The sequence below is a fragment of the Astatotilapia calliptera genome, chromosome 14 (assembly GCF_900246225.1).
Source record: "Astatotilapia calliptera chromosome 14, fAstCal1.2, whole genome shotgun sequence".
NCBI classification, from domain to species: Eukaryota; Metazoa; Chordata; class Actinopteri; order Cichliformes; family Cichlidae; genus Astatotilapia; species Astatotilapia calliptera.
The window spans coordinates 18,683,206-18,695,536 of NC_039315.1; the positions used below are offsets into that span (position 1 = coordinate 18,683,206).

Genomic DNA, 12,331 nt, shown 5'->3' on the forward strand with positions numbered 1-12,331 from the left:
GGTTTGTAGCACTCTTTGAATGGAGTGTAACAGTGGTCCAATGTTTGATCACCTCTTGTGGGGAAGGAGATGTGCTGATAGTATTTGGGGAGAACCTTCTTCATGTTGGCTCTGTTGAAGTCACCCAGCACAATAAAGGCAGCTTCTGGATTTTTGTTCTCGAGTCCAGTAATGATGTCATACAGTTCGTCCATAGCCGTAGCTTTATTAGCGTGTGGAGGAATGTAAACAGCTGAGAGGAGAACTGAGCTGAACTCCCTCGGGAGGTAAAAAGGCCTGACTTTAATGGTCAGCAGCTCGAGGCTCTGAGAGCAGTAAGTTTTTAAGATACACACATCTCTAGCCCACAAGGAGTTAACCATAAAGCACACCCCTCCTCCCCTTTTCTTGCCTGAGTCCTTCGTTCGGTCTCCCCGGTAAACACTGAATCCATCCGGCGTGATGGCGCAGTCGGGGACGCTGGGCTCCAGCCATGTCTCTGTGAAGGCCAGAACACAGCAGTTCCTGATGTCTTGTTGGTGTTTAATCTGTGCACGCAGCTCGTCAAGTTTGTTGTCCAGAGACTGGAGATTCGCGAGCAGGATGCTGGGGAGAGGTGGCTTGCTGTTTCTCTGTCGCATTCGGCACAAAACTCCGCGTTTCCCCCTCTTTGTTTTCCCTCTATGTCGCGCAAGTAAACAAAGGATCCCAGGCAGCAGAGCGTCCACGGAGTCGAAACCCGCTGTAAAGTCCGAACTGGCTGACGAACGTAGCTCCAGAAGCGTCTGTCTGTCATACCGAGTGTATGATCGCGCTGTGCGCACAGAAATTGAAAGCAGTACAAAATGTGGACTCATCTCTGTGCTTGACCTGCTAGACCTCAGTGCAGCGCTCAGTGCTGTTGAACATGATATTTTATTACAGCAATTGGAGCATGCTGTAGGTATTAAAGGTACTGCTCTGCAGTGGTTGAATTGTATCTATCTAATTGACACCAATTTGTTCATGTAAGTGGAGAGTCCTCTTTACACACTGAGGTTACAGATTGCATAAAGTGTTACCTAATTATGGTGTTCCACAGGGTTCAGTGCTTGGACCAATTCTGTTTTCATTATAAATGCTTCTCTTAGGCAATATCATTAGAAGGCATAGCATACATTGTCACTGCTATGCCTTTATGTCTTAAAGACATAAAGACCTGTATGACCTCTGGTTTTCTGCTTCAGATAATTCAGATAAAACAGAGGTTATTGTACTCGGGCTTAAAAATATAGAAATATGGTATCTAACCAGATGCATTACCTTGGCCTCCAGTAACACTGTGAGGAATCTGAACCAGATATGTCCTTAATGTGCATATTAAATAAATATGTGGGAGTGCTTTCTTCCATTTGCGCAATATCTTCAAAACTAGAAACGCCCAAAATTAGAAACATCCTGTCTCAGAGTGATGCTGAAAAAACTAGTTCATTCATTACTTCTAGGATCAGGATGTCCTTAAAACTTCCTGAAAGCTTTCAGTTGATTCAAACTGCTGTAGTAAGAATACTGACAGGGACTAGAAAGAAAGCATATTTCTCCTATACTGGCTTCTCTTCAATGGCTCCCTGTAAAAATCCAGAATCGAATTCAAAATCCTGCTCCTCACATACAAGGTCTTGAATAATCAGGCCCCATCTTATCTTAATGACTTTATTACCATATCACGCCATTAGAGCTCTTCGCTCGCAGACTCTGGACTTATTTAGTTATTTTATTAAAAGTAGAATGGCAGGCAGAGCCTTCAGCTTTCAGGCCCGTCTTCTGTGAAACCAGCTTCCATTTTCAACTGAGGAGACGGATACCCTCTCTGTTTTTAAGATTAGTCTTAAAATGTTCCTTTTTGCTAAAGCATATAGTTAGGGTTGGATGAGGTGACCCTGAATCCTCCCTTAGTTTCTTGCAGTAGGTTTAGGCTGCTGGGGGATTCCCATGATGTACCGAGGGTTTGTCTTCTTCAGTCACCTGTTTTGTTTTTGTTTTGTTTAATCCCAATCTGTAGTTGTTTTTATTATTAGTGCAAACCGGATTAAGGGCATTTCCCATCCTTCTCTTCCAGTGAGTTGTTGTCATTGATGACTGACAACCTAATTCAAAGTGTGAATTTATTGCCAGGAGGTGCCAGCAGCAGCAGTAGCAATTACAGTAACTCTTCACAAGCCTGCGATGTCACATAATAAAACTGAAATTGAAAAATATTTCCTCCCTGCGATGTCAATCTTTGGTCGAGTTTTTTAACCAGTTGCTCCTTTTCCACCACCTGGATTGATATCATATCATTGGCAAAACAATATGTAGCTGCATCAGTAATTCTATCCACCGTTTGCACTTATGTCATGTGGAGTGTAAAAAGCAAACGCTCCAGTGTCGATGAGTGATTTGTTTACTTCTGGGTCACACATCACCAGATGTGATCTTATCCTTGTACAGGGAGTGCAGAATTATTAGGCAAATGAGTATTTTGTCCACATCATCCTCTTCATGCATGTTGTCTTACTCCAAGCTGTAATAGTCACATGCACACACAGATATCCCCCTAAAATAGCTAAAACTAAAAACAAACTAAAAACTACTTCCAAAAACATTCAGCTTTGATATTAATGAGTTTTTTGGGTTCATTGAGAACATGGTTGTTGTTCAATAATAAAATTATTCCTCAAAAATACAACTTGCCTATTCTGCACTCCCTGTATGCTGTCATAACCTGGTTGTATTCAATGGTGTGCTTTTGCCTGAAGTGGTGAAACAAGTTTGCTTTAACCCTTTTAGTGGGAACTGGTTTCTTGCATGTCTTGAAAAGTACTGTGTCTTGTTGGAGGCTGACACACTGCTTGTTTTGTTGTGCGCGCACTAGGGAATTGAAGTGCTTTAAATGAATGAAAAAGAATTTAAATGTTGCTATATCGTTATTATCACTTTTTTTGTCACATAAAAGCCTGCTGATGGTATGATGCACAGCTCTAATGTCTAGCCAAGGTCTGCTGTAATATTACTCTGATAATCAATTAAAAATACTTCAAAAGGCAACAGTGACACACGCGCACAGCAAAAGGCTGCATTTTATTTATGACTTTAAGTCATGGATGAGGCCTAGCAGACTCAGTCATGAAATTTAGGGGGTTGGCTAGTGCCCCCCCCCCCCATTGACCCTTAGCTACAAACTGGTTGCCAACCACGGTTAGCACAGAAGCAGTAGCAAATGGTAAATGGCCTGTATTTGTATAGCGCTTTACTCAGTCCCTAAGGACCCCAAAGCGCTTTACACTACATTCAGTCATCCACCCATTCACACACACATTCACACACTAGTAAAATTTGTCACAACTTTACAACCGCTCAGTGAGTTGTTAGCAAGTGTTATAGACAAGTCAGCAATTTGCATGCAAACTGTGGTTACTAGGGTCAGGGACTGGACTCTATGCCTGCTTGACTGTAGCCTTATCAACCACAGCAACTCCCAGCAGTCACCAGAAACCTCCAATAACCACTTGCCAACTGCTCGGGAAATACATGTTTTTCTTTAGAGACCGGTGGTTACGAGTGGGGTCACCAATCAGTCATTAGGACGTGTAACAGAGGGCTAATAAGATCATTCAGAACTATAAACCCTCTGATTCACACATGCATTTATTTTATGGTTGAAAAACTTTGTTAATAAAACACACAACTACAGATGTGTGCACTTGTAGCAATTTGGGGTCCAGTGCCTGAAACTTTGGACTGAGCCCCATTGGTAAATTGTACAACTTTAGTATGCAATTCAACAATAAGCTTTACAGCTTTGGCTGCAAACAATACCTTTTACTTGGATCAGGTGATTTCCAGATCTGTTCACCGTGAGATGTATTGTCTCACCTTTTAGCAAACGCGCCAACCCACTTACTCTCACACTACTGCATATTGTAATCCTGTCTGTGTCAACTTCTTTCTGTTTTGCTGCTATAAAACACTGGAGGCTGTTGTCAGTGAACAGCATGTCTGTTTAATCAAACTGCGAGCCTGGTTAGATAAAATGAATCCGTATGCAGATTCTTGGGGAAGAGCGGTGCAGACACAGGCAGCTGATCAGCAGTCATTTTGTTGTCAGTCTTATCACAGCAGTGCAGGATGTGCAGCGTTGGTTCTACTGTCCGGTTCCTCCAAGAAAGAAGCAAAGCTGTTCAATCAACAGTATTAACATGATGTCCACCCTCACCCCTCCTTACAGGTGGAGCCAAACAGTTGCTATGACAACATTGCGAGTCTTAGTACTAATAACTGTTACGCCACCTGATGTGCACCGAGTTTTCAAGTGCCTCCAAATTCAGCACAAATTCGTCAGTAGTCAACCAGCTACCCTACAAAGTGTTTCCAGCTGTGGCAGTGACAAAACCATTTCACTCCCATCCCCAGCTCTCGAAATACAGCACCACTTATTTCTGTTTATGCTTTACCCTCCTGAACCATGTCACAGTTGTCTACACGCGTGGCTGTCTTATACGCTGAAGGCATTTATGTTAAAACGAGTCAATAAGCTACAATTAAAACCTTCTGCATTGTTAAAAGCACTCAATAACACATATATTTTCTTTGTTGTAAAAAGCTTTTAGTTTTCAGTAAGAGTGATAGAAAATGTTTAGATACCTTTAATCATCGTTATTTGATGCCAAGTTGCCAAACAAAGTTAGTTTATCTGGAATCACGAGCTAAGTTCAGGGATAGTGGGATGGAAAAGTACATAACACTGTCTTTTTTGTGATGTAGTGGAGCCTGAGCACACCAGTCTGACAGTTGCATTATTTGAAAAATAGCACAATAAGGTTGGCTCCAAAATACATCACTGCAGGGCTCTTTAAATCTTCCTACAGCATCAACTAAATGACAAAACAAGACATAAATAAACAGACAGCCGAACAGAGAGTTGGTTCGCTAAAAGACAGGTTGTAAATAGGTGTATGTGTATGACTGATATCAGAAGAAAACTATCCAGTTTTTGGTTACTACAACAGATTAGCACGCTCCTGCCTTGTTGCTGATTTCAGTGCTTGGCTCTGCTTCAGAGCCACAAATCTCAGTTTTCATTGAAGGCAGTAAACAACGTGAACCGTGACCTCTAAAGGACATGTGGGATGCTTCCACCATTCTTGCTCATTGCAAAATCTTTAGATAGGCTTAGTAAAATAATGATATTGATCATTAAAGGAAGACTCGGGTGATTTGGTAATAAATTACCCAAAAATGCTGAATACAGTAAAAAGTGTAAAAATTTTAACTCATATATGGAAAATGATAACTAACTTATTTTTTGTATTTTAACACTCCAGTTAAAAAAATAATAATTTTCTGGCAATTACTTCATTATTTAGGAGTAAAGGGGTTTAGAGAGAGACGTTAAGAAGAACTAGAACTAAAATTCTGTATTGCTGTCACACTTAAAAATCATGAGATCTAATGCAACACAAATCCTTTGTTTTTTTCAGGAGAATCCGTATGTGATGCTCCGACAGAACCACCAAGAACTCGAGGGAAATGACCGCTATGAGGGCTTCTGTGTGGACATGCTGAAGGAGCTGGCAGACATTCTCAAGTTTAAGTATCGCATCCGGCTGGTGGGGGACGGCGTCTACGGTGTTCCCGGAGCTAACGGAACATGGACGGGCATGGTTGGAGAGTTAATCTCAAGAGTATGTAAATATTTGCATATGCATAGACAATAATATTGCCAACAAACAAACCATATCACTATAAATGATTATGTTTTCTCCTTCGCATATGTGTGAGACAGAAAGTTTTTACAGGTGTCTATGCAGTCCTGTGAAAAGCTAAGCAGCCAGGTGCTGCTAATCAAATGCGTTTTATTAATGGATCATCAGCAAGCGTAAGCATCTCTGTAAACGCAGAAGTTTTGGCAGCTTGTTCTGAAGCATTCAGGTGTGTGTTAACACAATGCCAAAAAGGAATGACATCAATAAAAGAAGTAATTGCTCCTGTCCATCATTCTACATTGAGAAAGAGGATTCACAAGTAAAAGGAACTTGCCATTTTTCCCAGGCAGACAGACATCCAAGTAAATTCACCCCAGAGTCAAATCATGCAATGCTTAGAGAAACTACAAAAAAAAAAGAAAGAAAACAAGAGCTGTATCTCAGACTCTACAGGCCTCAGTTAGCATGTTAAATGCCTGAACCCTCTACTGCACACATTTTGATGGTACATGCTGAACATCATTTTCTGACTCATTTCGGGCCATTTTATTGCCAAGATATTTTTTTTGTGCAACAATGGTATAAAACCACAGAGAAAATTATTATCTCATAATTCATCACACAACTTTTAGAAAGCAAAAAGACCTCAGCAAATCTTCCAAAAATGTCGACCAATGTTGAAACAAAGAATTGAAAAGACGTGAAACATATTTACATAAATGATTTGATGCAGGCTTAGGTTCAAATTGTGCAATATCATGTCATATTGATTATACTGTTGTGAGACTGTCAGTCTGTGTGAAACTTACCAAAACAGTTCTTCTGAGGTGGGCATTACACTTTATACACATCACTTTTGGTTTTTCTGTGCACCCAGGAACCCTGCATCTTGCCTTGTTCAGTTCAGTTCAGTTTTACTTGTATTGTGCCAAATCACAACAATTACCTCAAGGTGGTATATTGTAATGTCACGAACCTACAACAATACAGAGAAAACCCTGACATTAGATGACCCCCTATAATCAAGCACTTGGCTACAGTAGGAAGTAAAAACTCCCTTTTAACAGGAAGAAACCTCCAGCAGAACTAGAATCAGGGAGGGGCAGCCTTAATCGGTTGGGGTGATGGGGTTATCACATACTGTTGGCCAAAGTGATATATTATAATATATTGTCTGTGATGAGATTCTGATTTGGAATGGGAGCTCTGGGACTCTGCTTCTTCCTCCTGTCGTCATAATTTTGAGATATCCCACTAATGGCTCGAACTCTTTGCACAGATTTCATGCAATTTTGTATTTTGGACCACATTTCAACTCGGAAGCTCAGGTGGTTGGACAGCCTTCCCAATGTAAACTTCACAACTGTGTGGAATACCATCTGATGTGATTGTGATTTGGCACTATATAATTAAAACTGACTTGAAATGATCCAGCAAGGACTAGGCAACTGTTGTTGCTCATATGGAGAAAGCTTTTGATGGCCTCCCACTAAGCAAGAAGCATCACATCAGCAACATGTGAAATGTGCACAAATTTGCGCACGAATGCATGAAATAACATATCATTACATATAAACACAATGTTATCAAAATCTCCCTCAAAGTTCCCCTGATTGCACTACGTTGCCCGAGGCAACAAAAAGAATTTCTGGGCATGCAAAATTTCATGGTTCATTGGTTTCCATCATTTAACTTCACACGTACAGGTCATGAGGCTTAAAAAGACTTTCTGTTGCTCTAGGGCAACACTGTGCTGTAGAGGTTTAAGTGTTTAGAGGGGTTTCCAGGAGAAAGTCTCTTCTCTCTGAAAAGAAGTCTAAGCATAGGTTTGCAATGTTGCATCTGAACAAACCACAAGACTTCTGGAACAATGTCCTTTTGACAGACAAGACTAAAGTGAAGAAGTCTGCCCATGATGTACTGCACCATGTTTGTCAAAAACCACACTCAGCAGATCAGCACAAACATCTAACATGAAGCATGGTAGTCGATAGGTGATGATTAGTGCACATGACCTGGGCTTGCAGTTATTAAGTCAGCCATAACCATGCTGTGTGGAACCTTAAGAGATCTGTGCATAAAAAAAGGCCTTCAAACATCAATGAACAGAATCAACATTGTAAAGAAGAGTGGACTAAATTCTTCCAAAGACATGCAGAAAGCCATTACTTCTAGCTGTTCCTAAAGGTGGTTCTACAACTTACAACTTTTCCTTTAAAACAAGATTTTCACCATAGCTGTGTGGATACCACTGTATTGTTCTTCTTAGAGAAACATAGAAACAAACCCAAAGTGTATTGCTCAGCTTTCACATAATTTACAGCACATTTCCTTCATATCATATAGCCCCCTTCCTTCATTCAGCAGTTGGCCTTTTCAGCTTAAGTATTGTATTTTTCAAAGTAGTCACAGCTTGTTGGTGGCTTGTTTCCTGCCAGCCGCTTTAGCTGAACTGACCTTAATAGACTTTCCTCCTGGATCAGTCTTGTTGCTGTTAAATCTCTGAGTGAGCCCTTATATTATTTGCTGTACGTGGCTGTTAACAGGCAGGTAAGGTTATATAAGGGATGAGAGGGAGAGGGGAAAGAAGTAAAAGAGCTGTTAAAAAATTAAGAGGGCGGGGTGAGTGAAACAGACAAGTGTTAAGTCAGTCCTAAGAGGTGATCTGTCTTAATTCTGTGGGCTAATGGAGGGCAAAGCCATTAAGTATGTAACGCGTACACTGCCTGCTCTTGTTATTGTCACAGTCCATCTCCCCCCTACATCCATGTATAACTTGCCTCTGGAAGGTTGACCTTCAGAACGGCCATGGGTGAAGTCGACATGTGTCTCTGACATCAGCTTGAGCCGTGGATTGGCATGGTTGAGAGGGATTTTCATGGTAAAGGTGGCATCTGCAGGGAAGTTACACAGTAGACAGAAAGGCTTCGGAGTGTTTGGTTAAAGGCATAGAAAAGAACAGGAAGGATGGCAGTGTAAGAGGATTGTGGGAAAATATACAGGCCTTGGCTACAAGTTGAAAGGACAGGTAAAGAAAGGAAAATGGAGGAAGAGGGGTGTTATACACTTGGTAGGAGCAAAGGAAGACAGCATCAGGATATTTTGGACAACAGATACCCGTCTCCCTGCCAGTACCTTTCAGACTGAGCAAGATTTCATTGAGGATGAGGATGATTAGTCTGACGGGTGTCAGACAGCCTAAGCTAACAATGAGTCAGGCCAAGAAGAACCCAGACACAAGTCTAAGTACAGTATGTGCCGGTTACCTAATCCACAGTGCTGCGATTAGAGAACAGAGACATACAGCATCTCTAAAGACCAAAATTTAAAGTCTAAGTCAAATGCTAAATCCTCAAGGGTCATGTTTAATTCATCTCTCACGTTCAGTTTCGCATCCTTTTTACTGGCTTAGCATGATCTGATTGAATGCAAGTGGAAACGGGTATGATGCAATATTGAACAGGCGACATTACACTGTGTCTTTTCTTACATACTAGAAGGCATAACAGCAGGGAGGCAGAAGAATCCGGTATTCAATATTAATATTCCATCGCCACGTAAATATTTCACTTGATGTTACAACTGTGTGTTCATTTTTCAAAGGATCTGTTACTTTCTTTGTTAAAATTGCCTCGATGGTCATTTGCTGTATTTGGATTCCTTCCAGCACTGGGAGCAGGCAATCAGCCTTTCAAACAGCGGTCAGAAACGAGACAGGAGGCTGGGAACAGATGATAATCTCGGGTCAGCGCCTGCAGGCTGAGAGTAGGGCAGCAAGAGACACTAGGCCTCAGTGTGGAGTAAAGGCTGCCGTGAGGTTAAAGAGATGCAAATGTGAAGTGCAGAGTATTAATTGAAGCACAGACGGAGTCAGACTGGGGGTTTCTAGATGAAGCATTTGAGGCCTCTTCTGAAGGTCAGAGTGATTATAGAAAAACATGACATCGAAATGGATGACGCGCCTTGGATGTGTGCATGTTATGTATGTCAGATGCCCTCCTCGTTCCTTGACATAGAAACAGTATGTTGTGGATTTTGACTAGTGTCTGCAGTGCTGCAGCACAGCTCCCTGCTCCTCATTCTCCCATTCCCCTCTATGTCCCCAATCCTCTTAGTCCTCCTGCAGCAGACAAAGAGGAATGCATTGCTGCTTTCACTCTTTGCTCCTCAGGGAGATGAAAAATCCCTTGCAGTTGCACTTTGCTGGCCTGTATTATTAGTACAGAGCCATTCAGCTGCATTGACCATTTCTACGTGTGTGTGTGTGTGTGTGTGTGTGTGTGTGTGTGTGTGTGTGTGTGTGTGTGTGTGTGTGTGTGTGTGTGTGTGTGTGTGTGTGTGTCTCTGTGTTTTACTAGCCTCTGCTTTGTCGAGTGATTTGTCTTGACAGTGCTCCCTTGGCCAGCCACAATGGTTACCCTGAGCTCTCTCGTGCACTGCACACACACACACAAACACACACACAATGCCAGTGCCGGATTATCCCCATCACGGATAGCCGTATTGGTGGACAAAAAGCCTAGAGGATACAAAAAGGGCATTATTAGGGAATTAGCAAACCAGTAGCCCACTTCTTATGTCATCCTCATCTTTCTTTTTTTTCAAAATCTTCAAATTATTGGGTATGTCACAAACACTATGCCATGCCTCGGAGCTGTGCTGTGTGTGAGTTGGACTTTTCATGCAGTAATACTACTTATCCTGTTGCAGAAAGCAGACCTGGCAGTCGCAGGCCTGACCATCACAGCAGAGCGTGAAAAGGTGATTGACTTCTCCAAGCCTTTCATGACCCTTGGTATCAGCATCATGTACCGCGTCCACCTGGTGAGTTAAGTCCCCCCGCACACACCTATTATACCTGATCGAACTGCCTCTCATACAGCTTGCGGATAAACCTCAGCAGGCTGTCAGGCATGTCTAATGCCTGGAAAAGAAGCACTCTGCCTTCTGGCCTGTAGAGTCTTTTTCTCTCTCTTAGTCCGTTTAAATTCCTCCACAACTTCTCCCCTTTTACACCTTATTGCCTCTTTACCTCTCAGCTACTCGTTTTCCCTTTCATCTGCGTTTTTTCATGGGTCCTCTTCCTGCTTTACCCCTGTCCTCCAACATTACTTGCCACTTCATCCTTCTCCTCTGTGTCAAGTTCTTTTCATTTTTCCTTTGTCCACCCATTTCCTCCTTTTGTTTCCGTGCCCCCCACCCCCCACCTCATTCTGCCAGCACCAGATCGCTCATTTTATGGTGTGAACTGAATGATAAATGTAACACTTTCACAGTTGTTTTCTGCTTGTTCTCTGATTGGATTTCGCCATCTTATTCTCACAAGCAATGCCCTCCATTCTCTGCAGAGAGCAAGTCCAAGCAAGAAACAACAGCAGTGCTGGTGGAAATGAGCCAGTGTTTGCGCACTTAGTGGCCCATTAATCATCAGTCCTCCCCCAAAACCCAAGGTGACACTGTGGGGGCCACAGTAGCACTGGCCACAGTCCGTGCTGAGGTGATCTAGCGCGTGCGCAGGCTAACATTAGTGTAGCATCCCAAAGGGGCATTTTACTCACATTCCCATTCCATCTTGCTCCTGTCTCCACTACTTGTAAATCTCCCACCGTGTCACCTTCCCATAGTCTGTGCACAGTACCCATAGGTGAGGCAGTGAGGCACTCAATTGAGCGGCAACAGTTGGGGAGAATCAATCGACGTTCGCAGCAGGTGCTACGTTAAATGGGCTGCTGGGCAGCATGTGACCTCTGAATTGGGAAGCAGGCAGGCGGGTGGCAGCCTGAGGATATGATATGGAGCTTATGTCCCACAGGGTTGGCACACAGAGCCAAATAGTTGAATTAGCAGAGACTTGACCCAGTTGAAATTCCTGAGTAAAGCGGTTTCTATTAAGATAAGATGTGTGAAGTCGGTAGAGGAAGGTGAAAAGATAAGAGGGAAAGAAGACAGGCATAAGTGCAGGTATCATCTCTCTTTGTCTCTTTCTCTGTCCCTCATTTCCTCACACTCTCTTTACTTTCTCATTGCCCCTTGGCATTTTCTTAGATCCGATTCAGAGTGGTCCCTCAGCATGCTCTAAAATTCGATATTTGAATTTCTGTGACTGCACTTGTTTAGTTCTAATCCACTGACTATTGATCTGAGGCACAGTGATTTCTACAAGGGGGTATACTGCTTATTTCAAACTTTAAATGAAAATTTCAGTCCAATCAATAAGAATGGCGAATGCAATAAAATACAGCTGCCTGTTGGGTATTAATTATCCGCACACTATCGCCAGTTTAATCTCCATTTCTCTTCTTTGTCACGAGTATTGCATGTCTTTCTTACTCTCGCTCTCTCTCACACACACAGACACACGCACAGAGTTTTTTCACTTTCATTATTTATTCTTATTTTATGTTTGTTGCGTTCAAAGCACACATTTACATTCTTTTCAGTGAAGGCGATAGCTTTAACGTCAGGCGTAATCTTGTTACAAAGCTGCTGAAAATGTACATTTCCTGTTTGAAACACAGGTGCAGATTTGAACTAACGCTTCACTGCCTCCACCCCACCCACACCCCAAACCCCCTCCCTTGCCCTCCACACCACCCACCCACCCAGCCACTACAACAACTGTCACAGAC

The 12,331-nt window shown here is 42.4% G+C and overlaps 1 protein-coding gene across 4 annotated transcripts in view; it reads left to right on the forward strand.

Annotated features, from left to right (window-relative positions):
* grik4 (glutamate receptor, ionotropic, kainate 4) overlaps positions 1 to 12,331 on the forward strand; it is a 351,349-nt gene that overhangs the window by 322,184 nt on the left and 16,834 nt on the right. For all 4 annotated transcript variants that reach the window (XM_026191921.1, XM_026191925.1, XM_026191923.1 and 1 more), the window contains 2 exons: positions 5,478 to 5,681; positions 10,413 to 10,526. In XM_026191921.1, the coding sequence (XP_026047706.1) occupies positions 5,478 to 5,681; positions 10,413 to 10,526 (318 nt within the window). The remainder of the gene's footprint in view (positions 1 to 5,477; positions 5,682 to 10,412; positions 10,527 to 12,331) is intronic.